Below are 21,898 nucleotides of genomic sequence, written 5' to 3' on the forward strand. Positions count from 1 at the left end.
AGGGTCCTGGAGAGCCCTCATGCCCCACTGAGACTCACGCGGCAGGATATGGCATGGATCCGTGGGGAGTTTGGGAGCTGATGTGTCTTTCCATTTTGTCTCAGGAGGACGCTGAAAATGTTTATATAATTAGATTCATGATAGCAGGGTTTCAGCTTTCTGGCATTGGCGCATTCCTATGTTATCGGCTATTAAGGAATACAGCGCAGCAGTTTCGGCAATGGCAAAGCTGCCGAGTATGTGGGAAAGTTTGGTTCATGCTTCGAGTACTGAAAATCAGCTGATTTACGAGCTAAACCGTAAGATGGAAGCTATTTGTGAGAATCGCAAGCCACCTGCGGCTTCTGGGACTTGCCAGCCTGTTGGAAATGACCTTGGAGGAGCCTTGTAGGCACGGACCAGTGGAATGCCCACAAACCTGGTCATTTTGGATCTTGAAAGTACCAGCAGGACTCAAGGCTGACAAGAAAAAAACAGTGCCTGATAAAATCAATAATTGTGGCTTATCTAAATCTGACTCCCCTGGTTGGCCTTGAAAACAATTTGTCCTGGAATATGTGTAAACTAAGGAAAGGCTTCGTCTATTGCAACTCCCCCGAGAACTTCTGTGAAGACTTATCAGAACTGTGTCGGCTGACCAACATCTTCAGGACTATGGCCTATCTGGAAGTGCTTCATGGACAAATCTCCCTGCCTTGCCGTCAAATGCATATTTAACATGTTTATAAAATGTGCTTGCTGGTCGAGTTTTTTGATGTCTCAAATCGTGTCCTGATAGGACATGGTGTGAAGAGATCTTGTTTTATGATGCCACTATCCTATCCTCATGGATTTTTCCCCTTTTCTATTAAAAAGGTATTACAATGGTAATAAAGCTTATTCTGACTCTGACGCTGATTCTGAGATGTGGTGCTGAGTCGACAGCGATTTGTCCACTTTGAACTTGAGAGCATCGTTCTTCTTCACAGTGTAACTCCTACCTGCCTGAATATCCAACGAAGGAGAACATTGGGGTGCGGCTTGTCAGTTCTGTCTTAAGCTTTCAGAAGTTGTCAGAGGTTTTAGTTGTTGCAGTTTCTCAGTCTCAACCACAACTGCATTGACACCCCTCCTTCCTGTGGCTGCCTGAAGTGGTTCTAAAAGTGGAGAGCTGAGGTGACTCAAAGCCAGCTGAGCCCTGTTCCCTGTGCTGACTGACAGCCAGACACACACTCAGTCTAATGGTGCAGATCTTTATTCTGTCACTCTGCTGCATCTCGTCTTTTGTCCGTTCCATTTCTTTTTCCCTTCAATCGAACTCTTTCTGTAAGAATCTCTGAAACGATCTAATCTCTTGGGTTGTGGGATATGGTGCTGATATAAACGCTTGATGTGTTATAATTGCTTGTTGGTGTGTGCAGATGCACAGCCTATTTGTTGACACTCATTTGGGATCATATGTAAGCAATTTGGCCCTTGTGTGAGCTTGAAATTGCTTTTGGAAATTATTAAATACAGCATGGTCAAATGTGCTTTATATGTAAAGCTGATGTGATTTATTTATTTTTGTTGATGTTTATGTGAGTGATTTGAATGTGATGTATGTGTGAAATCAATAATTGTGGAGTATAATTTCCATTGTATATATCAAAGCACCAGTTGTTAAAAAACTATCAAGAAGCTTTAGAAACATACATTACAGAGACTTTTACCACCATTCATCCATCCATCCGTCCATCCAGCCATTCATCCATTCATCCAGACATACATACATCCATCCCATCATCAATCTATCCCATCCATCCATCCCTCCATCTACCGTTTGATCCATCCATACCATCCATCCATCCATCCATCCATCAATCATCCATCCATCCATCATCCATCCATCCATCCCATCTATCCCATCCATACCATCCAATCCATTCATCCATCCATACATCCCATCCATCCATCCATTCATCCATCCTATCATCAATCTATACATCCATCCATCCATCCATCATCCATCCATCCATACATCCCATTCATTCATCCATCATCATCCATCCATCCCATCTATCACCCATACACCCCATCCATCATCCATCCATACATACATACAGACATACATACATAAACAATCTATACCCACTTCTCTTTTCTGGGTTGTTGGGGTCACTGGTGCCTATGTTCAGCAGTCACTGTGAGAGGGGGGGGGGGGGGGGGGCACCCATGACAGGTCTCCAGTCCATCACAGGGCCACACAGAGACAAAAAAGAGAAAACAACCATTCACTCTCTCACTCACAGATAGGGACGGTTTAGAGATATCAATGAACCGTTGTGCTTTGGGCAGCACAAGGGATTAGTGGTTAGCACAGTTGCATCACAGCAAGAAGGTACTGGGTTCAAACCCTGGTTTAGACCTGGGGTCTTTCTGTGTGGAGTTTGTAGGTTCTCCTCATGTTTGTGTGGGTTTTCTCCAGGTACTCCAGTCCATAGTCCAAAAAAACATTTGTTAGGCTGTCTTCAGGTCTAGGCCTCCTTTGCCAAAGAGGATACATTTTCCATTGCACATCAAATTGCTACTTCTAACCAGACCCAAGGGAGGCACACCCCGTTGATATGAGACCAGTAGTGTGCCCACACTGCAAACTTTATTTGTTTGACTGGATATTGTAATCACTGTAGTACAGTCACACAACCTTTCAACATGTACAGTTTCACTTCATTTCCACTATTCCAGCTGTGTGCTAAACTTAATTATTTGTATTTGAACATTAGTTTGAGACAGCAGAAATAACTGCATGGCATTTCATTTATAAGAATCTCCGAAACTTGAGGAATATAATATTATGAATTAGTTGCAGGTAAAATGATGCAGAGAATTAAAATATATAAAATATAAAAATGTTTCATTGCAGCATTTTATTAAAAACTCTGATTATGGCACATGTTCAGACATAATGGACAGAGATTTTTGCCTCTTGTCCCATACTTTGGGTTTTGTGACTGATCTCATGACTGATAAGCTAATAAACATTGATTACTATTTGGAAGAACATCACTTCAAAGATGACTTGGCTTAACTTTAAACAGTGATGTAGCATTTTTTTTATCTTTATTTGAATCTTTTTCTTATAGAAATAATAACAACATTGTTTTTTTGACCTTATCAAAGTAATCTATTTGAGTCTTTTCTTATCTATTTGTTTTGGCACTCGAAAGCATTACATAATTTTGGTGTCATGTCATCTGAAAACCAAGTCCTAAAGTGTTGTTTCTTGCCTTTAGGGTACTCACAGTTTCAGGTCAGGAAGTGTTTCTGACAAATGTCACAGTGACCTCAAAATGAATCACAAACACATCATTTGGTCCACACAAAAAGCATATTCTGAGACTGCTTTAACATACTTTGTGATATTCATTTTATTTGTTAGTGCAGTGACGTCACGGTGGGTTGTCCACTATAACTACAGTTTACACACCTGCAGTGGCAGACAATTGTCACATTGTATTTATTCCGTGAGCTAAAAATAACTAGAGTTTTACATGGAAATGGGGTCTGTCAGTAAGAATAAAAAATCTTCAGTCATCATAAATTATTAAGACTGTTTCAAAGATGTATGTCTCTATGTTACTCATTCCAAACTTAGCCATAAGTGAATCACTCTAACTGGATTCTGGACGTCCTGACTGACAGACCCCATTCTGTTAAATTAGACAAGCTCTCTTCCTCCCATCATCCTGAACGCCGGTGTACCACAAGGATGTGTGCTGAGCCCTCTTTTGTACTCCCTGTTCACCCATGGCTGTGTTCCTATTCATCACTCTAATTCTATAATAAAGTTTGCAAATGACACCACAGTGATATAGACCTGATCAGAGGCGATGAAGAGACGGCCTATAGGTGTGAGGTGCAGCATCTGACTACATGGTGTGAGGACAACAATCTGGTGCTTAATACCAATAAAATCAAGGACATTATCATGGACATTAGGAGGGCTAGGAGTCAGGCCCACTCCCCTCATCAATGTGATAGGAGCTGAGTGTGTCCGGCTTAAAGTTCTTGGGTACTCACATCTCTGACCATCTCTCTTGGTCACTTAACACCTCAATTCAGGTTAAAAAGGCACAGCAGTGTCTTTATTTCCTATGGAGCCTTAAAAAAGCTCACCTGTGCTCAAGGATATTGCTGGACTTTTATCACTGTAATATCGAGAATATTCTCACAAACTGCATCTTGATATGCTAGGGCAACTGCTCTAAATCAGACTGTAAGGCGCTCCAGCAGGTGCTGGGTAGGGTGAGGAACATCATCAAGGACGTTTCTCATCCTAACTACTTTCAATCACCTACCATCAGGTAGACGTTACAGGAGGCTCCGCTCCCACACCAGCACACTCAGAAAGAGCTTCTTTCCCTACTGTAACATTATTGAACTCATCACAGTCACTTTAAGGACATCACTATAAATGCACATGGTACTTTGTTCTTAATGTTGAAATATTCATCATAACTGTATATTTCTACAGTCTAATACTGCACTATTCATATTTGCATTGTATATATTGTATTATTTGTTGCCGTCATAACACATATGCATATGTCACTTTCATTCACTCTGTATATACTGGATATTTACACTATATGTATATTCTCATCCAACATTTATACTGTAAAACTCTGCTGATCTCTGTTTATAATGTTCACATTTGAAAACATTATTCTCCATTCTAATTCCATGCACTTTATCTGTAAATAACTAGTAATAGTACTGTATTTTGCACTTCTGGTTAGATGCTAACTGTATTTCAGTGGCTCTGTACCTGTACTCTGCACAATGACAATAAACTTGAATCTAATCTAATCTAATCTAAACTAACCTTATTTGGTATCTTAAATTTAATTATTTTACTTGTGCATAAAAGTAATTACACTGATGGAGACAAATATTTTGAAGCCATGTTGTTCCATTAAGACTTTCAAACTGGGATAATTTGAATGTTTTCTGGTTAAAAAAAAAAGGGCTTGTTGTTTAATTGAATGATGTTGCATGAATATTTTCAATATTTAGAATCATAACAATATTGTTGATGCAGTAGTCACTCTTTCTGGTTGATGGACTAGAAAAAAAATTACACTTTCTTAAAGATGAACCTTAAATTAGTATTTTTAGTTTGAAACTTAATTTCACAGAAATCCTCTGTACATATGCGTATCAACACCACTGTATATATCCTTACAACTTTACACTTCTTTTTATATTTCATTTCAGCTCTACATGCCACGGTATTCCTATGGGGATTTTTTATTTCTTACTTGAGTTTTCTACTGGATGTGTGTAAAAGTATGGAGGGAGACTGTTTTGATCCATTTCGCTTGTTAAACAAATCCAGGTCATCCATGAAAATGTACTACAATATAAATAAGGGTTTTCTTTTCTGAAGTCCTGCAGATTCCTGTTGGAGTAATAACTATTATTTTATAGATCAGAGGTGTACAATCCTGGTCCTTACTCTTGTGAGCTGGAAAACTTGAAAAATAAGCAATGTGCTACTTTCCATGTTGGTATGTGGCTGCATCTAGATTCTAGACAAAATAAAAGTCACTATCAAAAATTGGGTTGCTACATCAAAATCCAAGATGGCTACCACCAGATAAACATATAAATTAGCCACACCTATAATTTAACAAAACTATGCATTCCAGTTTTTATATTGTTTAAAAGTATAGTTTCTCCAAATGATTGGAGTGGCCAAAGATTAATTTATGGTGACCACCGCCTGGCTTCGCCATTGAGCCTGGTCATGGAGAAAATGACTCCCTCTACTTGCCAGGATCCATCACTTTGCGACACCTGGGATAAGCAAAAAAAAATAAAATAAAAACACTTTCTCTATACTTTTACACAGTGTAACTCCTACCCACTTGAATATCTTGCACCAAAAACATTGTTTACTTGCATTCTCTGTTCTTTCAGAATTAGGATCAACCTTTATTGTCATTGCACAGAAGTACAATGAAATTGCATTTCAATAACGAACAAAATTACAATTTCCAGTCCAGAAAAACACTCATCCCGAAATCGTCAAACATTCAATGTCCAAACCCCTCAACTACCAGTAACATCAGCATACCACTCGTTTCAAATTAAATTAACTCAAATTTTCATTAGAAAAAAATCTGAGTTAGTTTAAAAATTGTGATATATCAACATTCCTTTTAATAATTTGTTTCTGTTTATTTCTGTTTATTTCTGTTTCTTTTTCCAGAGACAGTGAGGGGCATCCCAGTATCCAGTGGGATGAATGGGAGTGGGATGGTTCCCACCAGCCTCAGTGGGCAGCAGCTGGCCTCTGCCATCCCCTCACCCACAGCTGGGAAGTCCTGGCGCAGCAAGTCCATGAACCTCAAGCACAGTGCAACTTCCTCCATGCTGGCAAGCCCTACACACTCACCTTCCACTACACCTTCCCCACAGGCTCTGGAAGGCGTTCAATCACATGGATGTGACGTGTCGAAAGTTGGGTCGGGTGTTCCTTCTCCCCAGAGATCAATGTTAGAGAAGTTTCGCCTAATCAACCCTCGTTCAGCTTCGAGAGCATCACCATCTATGGCAGAAATGGCTCTACAGGAAGAAGATGACTTGTCAGAGTATGGTGAGGATGGACTAACCCCCATGGGCTCAGTGTGCAGCAGTGGCAGTAGCAGTGCTACAGCCAAGCAAATGCCTGCAAAGACCCCAGCAACATCCCTTTCTGCCCCCAGCAAAACCTCATCTTCATCCATCTCCTCATCTTCTAAAGCCAGTGGCAGCAGGTCTTTGACTCCATGTAAAGACAAGGATGACAAAAGCAAACATGGGAAATCTTCTAAAGACAGCTCACCTCCAAAAGAGGAGCGGGAGACTTTTGCTGACCCCACAAAGAAGACCTCAAAAATTGCAAGCTTCATCCCCAAGGGAGGAAAGGCATCATCAGGGAAGAAAGATGGCAGCACCTCCTCAGCTTCCAGTGGCATACCAAAATCGGGACTTAAAGCACCCTCCACAACATCGGCAAAGCCTCAGAGCTCATCCCAAACCCAGAACCAAGTTGCCTTAAACAGCAGTGGCAACATGCGGGCAGGAGAAGGTGAAAAAGCCAAGCTGACCAAAGGAGGACAAGGTGGGAGTTTTTACATACAGCGCTCCACTAGTGGCCCAGAAGGCAAGCGGACAAGCATGACCTCATCAACCAGTACATCAGCCCTGTCTGGGTCCAGTGGGATGCTGGGAGTAGGAGCAGGAGGAGGGGGTGGTGCACTTGGAGGGAATGGAGTAGTTCAGCTTCCTCAACAGCAGCAGCATAACCACCCCAATACCGCCACTGTTGCACCTTTCATGTACAGGTGAGTTGTACATTATGAAGGACACAATTTTAGATTCAATGTTCTTTATTGTCATTTGCATCACATGTGGTACATGAGGTGGAAGAAAATTGTGTACTCAAGGTACCAGTTACACCCAAAAATAGCAAAAAAAAGTAGGTATAAAAAGAAACTATATAAGGATCTAAGATATACGCTAAACACTAATAATGTAAAATAATATGGTATATTAAACAGCAGCTTGGACATGAGTTGGTAGTGAGCAGATGAGTAGAGATCAGCAGCATGGATAATCAGCAGCACAGATAAGTCACATATCACAAATTAAAGTAGCATTACAGTGATTATCCTGGTTAGAGATTTATGAGTCAAACAGCTTCAGGGTAGAAGCTGTTCCCCAATCTAGTGCTTCTACACTTAATGCTCTGCAACCTTCCCCCTGAGGGGAGCGGTGCAAAAAGTGTTTGTGCTGGGTGAGTGGGGTCCTTCATGATGCAGGTGGCCCTCTTCTTGCATCTGGATTTGTAGATGTGTAATGTGTAGATGGTGGGGAGGCTGACTCCAACAGACTTCTGTGCAGCCTTTACCATTGTCTGCAGAGCTTTCCTTTCCTTTTAGTAGATGAGGTGTACCTCAAATCCAATTTAAATTGAAATGGTTACTTTTAAAAGGTAAATTCAAGGTCAGTGTAGAAACATCGGTTGACAGAACTTGTGTGTTGTTGGACCCATTTTTATTTGATGAAATATCTCTTAACAATTTCCACCTCAACCACCCAAATTTGTTTCCATCAACATACTTCTGGCACAGTTCTGTCTTTATCATTGATCACTCTTCTAGGCAGAGTTGGTAGAAATCATAAATTGGTTAGTTTCCTGGCAAGGATGCTGGCTTTAAAACTTAGTCCACAAATTTTCAAACAATTTGAGGTTGGGGCCTTAGAAAGTCATTGCAGAACCTCAACATTAGTGAGTTTTATTGATTCAGAAACCAGTTCTGGAGTGTGTTTGAATCACTGCCCTTTTAGAACACTCTGATGTGTCCAATTTTCAACCAGCTATCTCAGTGGTTTCCAATCTTGATCCTTGAGGGCCACTATCATGTGCTTTTTAGAGGTTCCTCTCCAACATGTCTTATTTGAATCAGAGGTGGTTAAAAGGCTTCTGCAACACTTGAGGGTGCATAGAAGAGATAATTTAACCCTTGAAATCAGAGTGTTTTGGAGCAGGGAGACAACTAAAACATGAATAGTAGGGGCCCTCAAGGACCAGGATTAGATACCACAGATCTAGTATTTTTTTTTCTTTTTTTTTTGAGGTGATGTTGAAAAAAGGTCATTGTTCCGTTCACTTTGTTCATTGCCCCAGCACCACAACATGATGCAACTTCCACCATGTTTGACGGTGTTCTTAGCCTAGTTTTGATTCCTCCAAACTCTTCTAGTCACGGTTGCTAAATAACTCAGTCTCTGTCACAAACGGCTGGTACACCCACTGATGCAGGCAAGCAGGCAAGGACTCAGGATGGATATATAAAAATAAAGAATTTATTAACAAAACCAAAGAGCTGACAGGGCAGCAAAACTAACATAGACAGATCAGGGGGTACTCACGGTACAGACAGATCAGCACCAGTGAACAGAAGACAATGCCAGGACAAGGACTAACTCAGAGACACAGACTTATATACAGGAAACACCAATTAGACAAAGTGAAGGTACCTGTGAGTAATCACAGATGCCAAAGAAAGAGACAGAAGATGCAAGACATAAACACGACACAAGATGGAGCTGGATACTAAAGAAACACTAACCCTATAAAGAGAAACAGAGGATCAGGGGAACACAGACATAAACACGACACCAGGGACAAAACCACAACTCTCACAGTCTAATTTGAAATTAAAACTTATCTCCAGAAGGCATTTGGCTTGTCTTTTAGGCTTGATGTGTCTCTTTTGAAACAGGGTCATCTTCTTTGGTCCACAGTGATGTAAAACTGGCTTTGCTGGTGTTCGCAGTTTACAGTTCATCAGTTCATCAGTCCATGGCAGGCTTGAGCCTTGGCATTTCCTGAGTCATCCATGACTTTCCTTTCAATTCAGTTTATTTATATAGCACCATATCACAACAAGTTGTCTCAGGGCACTTTACAGAAACATTTACATACATAAAAGCCAATTCGTAAAGTTCTCTATCTAAGGAATCCAGCAGACAAGTTGAATCTTGGCTTCATTGCAGTCTCCCGTCCTGAGCAAGCACAGTGGCAACAGTGGAAAGGAAAAACTCCCTTTTAAAAGGAAGAAACCTCCAGCAAAACCAGGCTCAGGACAAGTGGCCATCTGCTTTCAATCATCATCATCCTTTCAATGGAGTGTCAAAGATAAGGATTGATCAGTCCAAAAAGTGTCATTAAACAAATCCTTTCTCATGCCCGTCATTAGAAACTGCAAGGTTTTTGCCAATTATGATTTCTAACAAGATGTTTCTAGATCTTGGTTTTGTCAAATTAAACATTTTAGAACCTTTAGCACCACTTCTTAAAAAAAAAAAGATGAATTTCTGTGTTAATTAGAGAAAATTCATCATGAATTTTAACTTGTGCACCCAATTTTTGACTTCTAATACATCAATGAAGTTGTACTTTGTGTAGTAATTCTGCTTTGGAAAAGGGAGTGGTTCAAATCAGTCAATAAAAACCACAAACTAATATGACATTGATGATGAGCAGGTTTGCATTAACTATTCTCTTAAAGTCACATCTGCACACACACCCAAAAACTCAGATGCACAACCTGTGAAATCTTGGCATTCGCTTTGTGATCAGCTGGCGCTCCCCATCGCGTGTCTTGCTCTCGCCTCCACATCACTTCACAGTCATTACAGAACAAATTAACATCCTCTGCTCGCTGCATGCCAAAGCCTATTATTTGGCTGTCTGGGTTTCATCCTCAATGTGAGAATCCAGGCCTTGGCAGTGTTTACAAATCTTTTGCTTTATTCTTCACTCAGACAACATTATGAGGCATGTGGATGCCATGTGTTTAGCTGATGTTACTGTAGTCAAAGGTGCAGAAAGAGGGTAGAAAAATATATGAGACACTAAAGACCGAAGAGATTGCCTTAAAGATTGAAGGAGTTAGGAATCCCATTAAACAATCGTTTTCCTCATTTCTAACAAAAAGTTAATTGTGCCCAGTTAGCTCTGAGCCACACAGCTAAATTTGTAGCATTAGCCACAAATTTAGCAAGTTGTTGTTGTCTTTCTTGGTCCAACACTAATTGTCAGCTGTAAAGTGCAGAACTAAAAGTAAAACAGTAAAACTTGCAGGAACATGCTGCCATCTGTGGCAACTCCTGTCAATTCCTGGACACGTATTTAAAGCTTGGACTTCTACTTACTGCTTACTGCCATGTTTTTATTTGGCGATTAAGTCCAAATTTTAGCAAGGGAAAAAAAATGACCATCACAGATGCTCTCTGTCATATTTTACAACGTCTTTTTTTTATTCATAAAGAAAAGCTTAGCTATTTAGAATTTTTCACATTCATTTATAAAAATCAGATTCGGACATAGAGGTAATGAAGCCCCTGAAGAAGATTACAGCCGAGTCAAGGTCGTTAAAAATAGATTAATAATAGGATAAAATTAAACAAGATAAAATTAAGATAACAAGAACCAGATACAATAATTTATTATATTATAAATGTATTGCATAATACATTATACATTATATAATGTAATGTATAATAATTACATAATATACGAGAATATTCCCATATACATAATAGCTTCTGTTACATTCTCAATTCTGCAGCCTGTTGCTAAAGGAGCTTCTTCAGCTGATCAGTTTCTCTCATAGAGGGTAAAAACGAGTTGTCCTTCTCTCCAATGCCACTATCAGAGTCCAGTTCCTCATCCACAACATAACCAACATTCCTTTCCTGATAATCTTATTTAGTCTGTTGGTGTCCGTCAACGTTAAGCTGCTACCCCAACAGGCAGGACAGCACTGGCCAGAAATCATTAGCAACGTGATTCGACAGATGTTGACTGACCTTTGACGTCTCAGATATTACAGTTGACATTGACATTTATTGTAGGCCATTTCCACATCCAAGAAGGGCCAAGGCAGATGTATTATCTCAGAAGCTGGAATTGTTTCCATAATTTCTATCATGCGTAAGATGCCTAAAATTTAAATTTAATGCATTTCAGACTTTATTGAAACAGTTATTCATCACTTGGAAAAAAGGAGGTGGCAGAAGTAATTGGAGACTGCCTAGAAAGGCAGCCACCTATAATTATCCACCTGAAAAGGGTCTTTCTATTCTATCAACTTTAATGAAGTCCAAACTGCAATGTGAACCCACACACATTTTATATCAATGCGACTGGCTTGGCACCGCAATGTGTGCCATAACTTTCATAGGCATTTCGAGTTAACATTGCGACGTAATTTGCGAACAAATACAAAATTTTCCTCATTGAAAACACTGACAGAACTCAACATCTTCTTAAGGGCCCGGCATATTCTATCCCGAAGCAGAATTGTCGACTCATGGTCACGTGGTTATGGGACATTCAGTTTTGCACACACCTTTCATAGTCCGTGAGACACAAGCATAGAGCACTTGGGAAACCCCTCCCACTGCAGTATACATCACCGTGGGGGGTTCCCCGCCAGAGTCTCCACTCTGTCCCTGCATCCACTGTTTGGCCACAAATCTATCAAGAAGATAGCTCCACACTTTTCAGCAGACAGACTCCTCCAAACAGGATGTCTGCACCATCTCCAGCCACAAGTTTTTGACCATTTGACTAATTTAGTGTGTTTGAAGAGTCATACAGCTGAATGTCCGAGCGCATTTCCACATTGACAAACACGCCCAAAAACTTCTGAACAATCGTATGTGGCGCTTCTGCCTGTGAGAAAAGGTTCGGCCAATTGCCTTGTGTTGAGAAGGGGCAGGCAAAGCCGCTCTGCAAACAAAATGACGCAATTTTCGTTACGCAATTGCGACAGTAAGAGCTGATTTCGGCATATCGGATGGAGTATGCAGGGCCCTTAACTGCCACAGTGAAGTCACGTGACCTAGACGGGAGAAGTCTCAACAAACCAATTAAAATCTGCCTATCTTCATTTCCTAATTGCACACTAGTAGAGTGAATCATAGGCACATGGGTGGCTGGCAAAGCTGGTGTAAACCTGTTCAAGGTGGGTATAAAGTGGGAAGAGTTGGGAAACAAAATAGCGTACGAGGACCAGAATACAGTTTTGCAACCTTTGCAACAAAAGTTGGCTGTGATGTTCAAAAAATAACTAAAAATAAATTACTCAGCAATCCACCCTTAAGGATCGCTGGTCATTTGGTTGCAAGCACTTAGAATTTAGTGCGACAGACTGCAGTTAAAATACTATTTTTAATTTGCTTTATTTTCTCGCAATTTTGAGTCACCAACTAGTCTCTGTCACTTGCAGCCCAGTGAACCTTAGGGTTAGGTTTTTTCATATAAGGCACACTGCAGACCCACATTGCTCTGCTCCATTAGTTATTACTGTCTTTCCAATTGTATAAATGTTTGTGATCACCAACAGACCTCAGCAGAAAAGCTGCCAGCCTTCATTCAGTGTGAGGGTTCTTGCTGTTCTCCTTTACTCTTATGTTTTGTCTGATAAAGCATCTTTGGCTTGTTGGGTTTTAAGTTGTTCTTTGAGTCAAGCTTAGACTAGAGTCATTTTTGCTACACGTCAAATGCAGCACTGAATTTAGTCTTTTCTTTACACCAAGCAAGATGAGCAAACTAGTACTGAAATCAGAAATGGTAAAAAAAAAAAATACCACAGTGGTGGATAAGAAACAAACACATTTGTTTTGCAGGACTTGTTTGTTACGTGTCTGTCAATCATTGGTTGCAACAGTTTTCTTCTTTTAGCATCTCTATAGATTAATGTAAGGAAGAGCTTGATGAAAATTACTGTTGGCTTAAAAAAAAAAGTGACACAAACAGCAAACCTTTGATTTGCAAGGGGGCAAATTCAGTTTTTGGTTGATAATGCAGCTGCAGCTTTTACCCCAAAGGTCAAGTGTCTTTGTTGGGATCCATATTGTTCTATGCTGCTGCAGCAGTAAATATCTCTGCCTGAGATAAAGGAAGCTTGCAGAAGGAAAAGAAAAACCTTTTCACGTGAGCTGAAGTCACGGTCACAACTGGAAGTCAGTTCTTATCTGCAGTTCTGCAGGTGGTGACAGTGATGCCTGGTGTGTGTGTGTTTAAATGAGGGCTTGCAAATTTGCCATTGTGTCCACTAAATCAACTATTGCAGCATGTTTTTTTTTTTCTTGTCATCTGTTTGTACGTGAATGATCATGTGTGTTCTTGTGCTTCTAAGTGTGCATGTGTGGGTAAGATAGATGAAGCGTGTTTGACTGTCCTTGTTTTTTTATTTCTTTTTTACAAAAAAAGTCACATAGTATATGCTTTCCAGTAAAATAATACTATAAAAATATAAATAACCATAACAACAAAACAAAAAAATTTCCCAAACTAATTTAACCTCTTAGGACCTGGCATCCACATATGCAAGAGTTTGGGTCTTAGGAGGTTAAAATAGTCCTTATTAGAACCAAATACCACATAATTTTTTTAAGTTATATTCAAGACCCCAAAGTCAAGTCATTGCAGCAGTAACAGCAGGAAGTCTCTTCAGGTATGTTTTCATGAGACTGATACATCTAGTCACTGAAATTTTCTGCCAGGTCCTAATCACAAAACTGCTCCACCTCTATAAAGTTGGGTGCTGCTTGTGTGCAACAATGTTTAAATCAGACCAGAGGTTCTCAGTTGGATTGACACTGGACCATTTCAGGACATTTAACATTGTCGCCTTAAACCACTGGAGTGTTACTTCAGCACTGTGTTCATTGTCCTGCTAGAAGGTGAACATTCATCCAATCATTCATTATTTTTACCTGCTTCAACCTTGCAGGAGTCACTAGCGCCCATGTCCAACAGTTACTGTGCAAGAAGTAGGGTACACCCTAGTCATATCGCAAGTCTATCAAAGTCTCAGATCTCTAGAAGACTCAAGCTAGTTTCTTTCAAAAGGTATTCTACATTTTGCGCCATTTATCTGACGTTCATTTCTGACCAGTTTTCTAGTTACAGATGATAAACATCCTCAAACACGAAGGTACCACCACTATGCTTCACTGATGGTAAATGTACTGTACTCATATAACGCCTTTCTATCTTATCAAGATACTCAAAGTGCTTTACAACGCTATCTGTGTCCTCATTTACACGTTCATACAGCACTCTACTAGATCTCTACAAAGCTAATTGAACAAATCATTCTAAAGAGATTAATCAGAGCTTTATCACATTTGTACACCGATGGGACACACATCGGATGCAATGAGGGGTTCAGTGTGTTGCCCAGGGGCACTTTGGCATGTGACTGCTGGTGGAATTGAACCCCAAACTCTTGCATTGGAGGATGACTGCTCTAACCACTCAGCCACAGCCGCCCCTGTGGCTGAGTGGTGATGGTGTTCTCACCGTGTTGTGAAGTGTTGGGTTTCCACTAGACATGGTGTTGTCCTTGATGGTCAAAATGTTACAATAAAACTTTTTCTGACCACAGCAAGAAGTCTCCAATATACCTTTTGGTAAATTCTAAAGAGTTTGCCCAATTTTTATCAATAAGCAATGGCTTTTTGTCACCACTCTTCTGTGCTAGCATCCTAGCTCTGTAGTGCTTCTAGTTTCCTATTGACAGACCCTCTTACCTTTGCTGATCAGCTCTATCAGGATTATCTCTGGCTTGCTGGTAAGTCTGGTAGCTATCCAACTGGGTGTATGGATAGATTAGTTGACATAGAATGTCAACTTCATGGCTTCTGAAGGTAATTGTTGGTCCATTACTTAAAATCAAACTGAAAACCCTTTCAATTTCACGTTGTAAGTCCACAAAACAGAGATAAAACCAACAGTGATGAATGCATTTGCAACCCACTACTTTCCCACTGATCCTTGTAACTTTTCTTTTTTCTTTTTGTACCTGCAGGACATTCTCAGAAAATGACTGCACCATGGTGGCCCCAGCTGACCCCTGCCTCAGTCCCACCAAAGGAGAGCTAGTCTACAGCAAGACAGCCAAACAGTGCCTGGAGGAGATTTCAGGTATGGCAGGTCCACACACTCACTGTAGGCTCTGTGCTGATCGACTTCCTGTGTGTGGGCGCATGGATGAGTGCATTAATATTGGTTATATTAAGAATTTACCCTTGGTCTGCTGGTCCACATCTATATGTATTTAAAATTGACCTTAAAGCTGCTGCAGTTCTGTTCTTGAAGTGTGAAGAAATGTTGGAAAACCTTTTATGAGGAAAAAAGATTGGATAAATGCTTGAGTTAGCTATTCTTAATAATATTCATGAAAGAGGATGCTGCTCTGTACTGTATGATAGTGTGAAGGTTTTCAGGCATTTGGTCTGTGTTTATGTGTGTGTATCCTTTGGTAAAAACCTTTTTGTGCTTTATTGGGGGGAAAGGCAAAAGGTCAGTAGTGACAGCTGACACAGAGAGCGTTGGGCTTACAAACCTAAAGGTCAGCACTGGATCACCAGCCCTCACCATTACACATTGGCAGCAGGATTGGGGTTATCATTTATCATGCCTAGGCACTGGGTATATAAAGTTTGAGTAATTGGGTGGGGGTCTTAAGCATGAACACATTCTAATTACATTCTGTTTACACAGCAATGGTAGACGTGGAAAAGATGTAATACCTTCACCACACCACTAGTTGGTGCTATGTTCTTTGGCATCCAGTAGTGCCTCCTAGCCATGTTTCTTTTTTGCATACATCCATTAAATAACAGTGTGGAGCTGTATGAGCTGCGTCAATGTTCGATGATTTGAGTAAAGAGGTAGAAAATGAGCACTGTGTTGGAGAGCCGTAGTTAGTTGTATAAGAGTCAGAAGCACAAACAATACTCTGGTAGCCATCATTGTCGATAGTTTCTTCTTCTGTGGATTGTAGGAAGCCGTTATGTTTTGCGTCATACTGATCGTATGAGCCAGGGATTCTCTGACAGAAAAAAAAATCAATTTTTTTGGTTTACACAACAACAGGACACCCGGATGTTTTTGAACCATTTCACTCTGGAACCTGTCGTCAAATTGTGCCATTGTCAGAGAAAACATTTGCTGTTTTCGTGTAAATGAACAGAACAAACGCAACGAAACTCTTCCATTTTCACCAGAAATTGTTTTCGTGTGAACAGGGCCTGAGAAATTACTTTTGAAAAGGTGATTTATTTTTTGTATGGTAAATGATTGTATCTTTCACAAAAAATGTAAAAATGTAAAGATGGGTACTTCAAGCAAAAACATTCACACAATTTTTATTTATTTATTTATTTTTCATACGTTTTTGGCATCCAAACTATTTCCACATACTTTGCGCTATTTTTATAGTCAAATATGAAGATGATAAACTTGTTCAGATGAGTGATAATTTTACCCATACAAAGTTTAATTATGCTAATTTTACCATTGGTAACTACACTAGGCAGCACGGTGGCACAACCGGTAGAGCTGCTGCCTCTCAGCGAGCAGGTCCCTGGTTCAAACCCCGGTCCAGGGGCCTTTCTGGGTGGAGTTTGCATGTTCTCTCCGTGCATGCGTGGGTTTTCTCCGGGTACTCCGGTTTCCTCCCACAGACCAAAAACATGCATGTTAGACTGATTGGTAACTCTAAATTGTCCCTAGGTGTGAGTGAGAGAGTGAATGGTCGTTTGTCTCGTTTGTCTCTATGTGTCCCTGTGATGGACTTGCGACCCGTCCAGGGTGTACCCCGCCCCTCGCACAGTGATTGCTGGACATGGGCACCAGCGACCCCCGTGACCCAAAATGGAATAAGCGGGTAAAGATAATGGATGGGTAACTACACTAATGCTAAGACTAGAAATGAGGTTAGAGAAGCGAACTTGCGAACGGAATGTTGCTGGTTCAAATCCTCCTACTGACATAACATCAAAGTGTGGGTAGAAAAGATGAATCACCCAAATATGTCTTCACCCTCATTTGCTCTACTCTGGGCCCTTGGGCAAGTTCCTTAAGCCCCCATTTGCTCCCCCAGGCATCCTAGATGGCAGTCTGATTAATCTGAAACCAGTAACTGCCTTCTTGTAAAAGAGAAAACATGTTAGTGTGGATGATAAACAAACCAGAATAAGTGGAAACTAAAGTGTCGATTTCAAAGCCTGAAGAAGTCTGCAACACACAGTTTGCACAAACAAGTGCACAAATCCCCAAACCTGATTACAGGTTTGGGGATGTCAAGTGGGAAGCAACATTCCAGACATTTTGCTTTGGTCATGGCTTTTCTCAAGCAAATCATTTTGGGGATAAAATTAGATAACAGTGCTGACCGTTCTCTTTGTTTGGGGTCCATTACACACATTTTGCTTTTTGTAGTCACACATTTCAGAATCATTTCACATCCTTGTCCTTCCCCCTTTACAGAAGCAGAAATAAGGATCTGAGGGAAATTCAAGAGTAGGCATACCACAGATACCACATTACATGCCTACTTATTTTGCATTCATAGGTGAAACCAAAGTCAGTGGTGTCAATTTTCAAACATCAAAGCTGCACAACCACTCTTCCCTTATATACCGTAGTCATTCAAGCTGGAGATAAGAAATGAAACCTGTTTAGGGTGATCTATTAGATATCTGCATTAAAATATTTAAACTAGAACACTTGAACAGTATCAGTGCAACTACTGCCCCAAATTACAATTTGTAAAAAATATTTTTTTACAAAACACAATGTAGGGGTGTCCCAATACTAGTTTTTTTTTCCATACGGAGTACAAGTGCAAGTACTTCCGTTTGGATACTTGCTGATACTGAATACTGATACCCAGTAGTTAACGAGTAAGTACTTAAATTATTTTGGAAACACATTTGCTTTATAAAGAACATAGCGAACAGTCTTTTGTTTTAACGTCACTGGTGATTTTTTTTTAAATATCTCTGAACCATGGATATTTCTTATTTTTTGTCTTTGTATATGTACCAGGTGGAAGAGGAAATCACCAAGCATGAAAGTGGTACTGGCCCTAAGTATCGGGGTGTTATGGGGCACAATATGCTATCGGTACACCATCTGGTTCTTACCATATAATAATAATAATAATGATGATGATGATGTGCTATGTGTTGGCATCATTGTATGTTCCCATGAGAAGGAACTATTAGAAGACTGAGTTTATTGCAGCTCCTCAGACTTAAGAAATATTTTTGATAAAAGATGAAACATTTCAACATTTTTTCTTTTTAAGTCCATCCAGACGACCTGGCTTAATTTTGCTAGATTTTTCTACCTGGATTTTTCTACCTGGATTATTATAATAAAGTGCTATGTGGTGTCATCATTGTATGTTCCCATACAATGGCGAAACTGGTTCTCTGCATTTAATCCATCGCACCTGGGATACACCCAGGTGGAGAAGTGAGCAGCTATGTAAGCACCCGGGGAGCAATTAGGGATTAGGTGTCTTGCTCAGAGACACCATGGCATGTGTGAATGGCTGGGGATTGAACCTGGAACTTTTGGGTCCCAAGTCAGCTACCCTACCTCTACCCCATCTCAGTCTTATTGTGTATGCATCAGGATATGTGGTGAGTAGTGTAAAAGTAGAAAAGGCTATCAAGGTAGTTCAGACACAAAGTCATACCATCTGGGACCAGTGTCTAAGCCAAAGAACTCCAAAGAGAACTGGTTATCTTGCTTGTTTAGCCAAAGTCCCATTGTTGGATATGTGGAAATATTTATCAGTACTTTTAGATTTTGTGTATGCTGATGATACTACAGCTAAAAGTCAAAGCGCACTACAATATTCCCAATCGAGCCTCATGTTGTGATGCTTTTTTTGTTGTTTGTTTTTTTCCAACGCTGCAAATTGAAAATTGCGACAGAAATGAAAAGTTCACTGTCAAATAGAAGTAATCATAGCCCCTTAAATACTTTGTAAGTTGTTCACAATCTCAACACTTGATTTTGATTTCCAAGAAGACTGCTTCCAGTGTTTTTTCTTTCTTTCTGTAACCAGCTTAAGCAAATGCGTGGAAGGCAGGTGTGACTAATAGGCTAATAATGTTTGCATTGATTGATGAGAATATGCCGGTTCTGTGGTCTCATTGTTGATCCATGATAAGCTGCAGGGCTCGCAGTTTTAGCTCCTGAAGGCAGCATTTAATTAAGTGAGGCGGGCAGAGTGGTGCAGCCACGGCTGTGAGCTTACAGGTGCACTGTCCACACAACTCACTGTCACACTGTCAGGGAGAGGCTGGAGGATAACGCGAGGGAGAAACGATAAGGGTAAGAAGTGAACGGAGGAAGAAAATGAGAGGGATTAGGAGAAAGAAGGAGGTGATAAACAGAGCGGGGCTGAGCAGAAGCATTGGAGAGAAAGCTGCATGCTGGAATCTACAGGCAGAGGGAGAGCGACATGAGCCCACTCGCTGGCTTCAGCCATCCATCCTTTGCTGTTAGGAGGGAGGAAGCATCGGAGTGTCAGAGGGGAGGCAGCAGAAGTGTGGCAGTGAGCTGGTAATTAAAGAAGAGACAGAAGGTGTGGGAAGATAGGTTTGAGTGAATACAAACATTTGAAAGGGGAAAAGATAAAGAGTGTGAGCGCAGGGCGAGTAAGGAGGAGGCACGGGAGATGGAGCGGCTCGTTCATCCACGCCCCTGACTGTGGTGAAGCAGGAGATAGAAGACGGACAGAGACGGCATGCGGACAGTGGACGGAGTGGACGGAGAAGTGATCTGGTCTGGCTGACAGTCTGACCATGAGTATGTCCTGTTTTAGGAATGGATCTGGATTTTACCTGCATGCCCCTGAAGGTGGTTTTCTCTCCTCTGTTTCCCCTGAGCCTGCTTCTCCTCCTGCTTACTGAAACCTGGACCTCAGTCGGGAGACGTGGGACTGGGGAGCCCATCTCTTCGTCTCCTCTGTGCTCGGGTTCGACCCTCACTCATCTGCTTTCATCGTGGCGATGCAACCAGGATGTGAGCTGGTGGATTCACATGTATTTTATCTGTTCCTGAGCAGCCGGTGGTAAACAGGTGAGCTCTGCAAGGAGGAGGAAAAGTCAGGAGGCGATGAAGCGAGGGGCAGAGTTCTCCATGTATCAGGGAGGCAGCCCTGCTAGGCGACCTCCCCAGCCTCTCTCTGACAACCTGAACCTGCGGGTCAAGCAGCGATCACTCACCAACTTGACCCTGTACAGTGAAGGTGAGCAGCGGGTCTTCTCCTTCAACCTTGGCGACCCACCGTCTCGTTTTTCCCATCCTCCAAATTCGGCGTTGACTTCTTCCTCTGCACACCGGGCGGGGGGCAGTCTTCAGGGGAGCCCCAGGAAGGAGGCAATCTCAAGGAGCGGAGGTGTTCGTAGCATCAGAGCCCAATCTCTGTCACTTTCCCTGACTAAGGTCCTTTCGCAGTCGGAGCATTCCCTCATCCCGGTCCCTTGGCGATGCACGGCAGCAGGTGGGAGGCCGCAGCGGGCGTCATACAGCGGCCACCAGAGGTCTGAGCCACGACGGAAGTCCAGGGAGGGGTCAGGAGCAGAGGAAGAAGGCAGAGGATGCTCAAGTAATGAAACGGCAGCAGGAAAAGGAGGTGGAAAGAGGGGAGATAAGGAGAAAGATGGAGGTTATTGGGCAGAGGAGGAGGTTTCAGAGGGAGGTCCTCGTGAAGGAACCGCTCAGCTGGATAAGGAGGTGATCCTCACCATGCTGGGCGACTTGGAGCAGGTGCTGCACACTAAGCCACGTAAGTTACCACTCACACCATGTAAATTAACATGCTATAACCTAATGTGCTAATAATTTAACCAGCATTAACGGATTATAGCAACATTAGGAATTGGAAACTTGAAACGGTCTGTGTTCGTTCAAAGTTCAGGTTTAAAGACGCAGACTTGAGAATGTCAGAGCAGGAAATGTTTTCTTCAAGCTGGTTCTTTTCTTAATACTCCTGAGGATGAAGCATCCTTCTCAGAATGTGCTGTCAGCATTTTAAGATATTGTTTAAAGGACATTTTCAAGAACAGGATAAAGTGCACACGTCTTTCATTTAGTTTAAAAACACACTCACACGTTAAACTAGAAGACAGAAGTAAAATGTTTGCTGTCACTAAATGTGAATGATTTACTCATTCAGTTTACTGAAATGTGTTCGGTGTGTTAAACATTATACTTTACTGCTAATTTAGCAGAACGTCACGTTGTGTGATAGACTCAAATTGTGTGATCATTAGTTCATCAACCAACGATTGGCAACAACCAAAGTACAAGTTCAGTTTTATGTGCAATGCATTTTATTTTATTTGTACTTTATAGTATAAAATATACACATATACATATGTACATATATACATATATACATATATATATATATATATATATATATATATATGTATATATTATATATATACTATATCTATATAGTATACATAAATATATATATATATATACATATAT

The 21,898-nt window shown here is 41.0% G+C and overlaps 1 protein-coding gene across 1 annotated transcript in view; it reads left to right on the plus strand.

Moving 5' to 3' along the window:
• nav3 (neuron navigator 3) overlaps positions 1-21,898 on the plus strand; it is a 334,495-nt gene that overhangs the window by 196,257 nt on the left and 116,340 nt on the right. Inside the window, exons 6-7 of the mRNA XM_037696241.1 lie at positions 6,257-7,352; positions 15,402-15,517. Of these exons, the coding sequence (XP_037552169.1) occupies positions 6,257-7,352; positions 15,402-15,517 (1,212 nt within the window). The remainder of the gene's footprint in view (positions 1-6,256; positions 7,353-15,401; positions 15,518-21,898) is intronic.

Source organism: Nematolebias whitei, chromosome 22 (assembly GCF_014905685.2).
Source record: "Nematolebias whitei isolate Nwh7 chromosome 22, NemWhi1, whole genome shotgun sequence".
NCBI classification, from domain to species: Eukaryota; Metazoa; Chordata; class Actinopteri; order Cyprinodontiformes; family Rivulidae; genus Nematolebias; species Nematolebias whitei.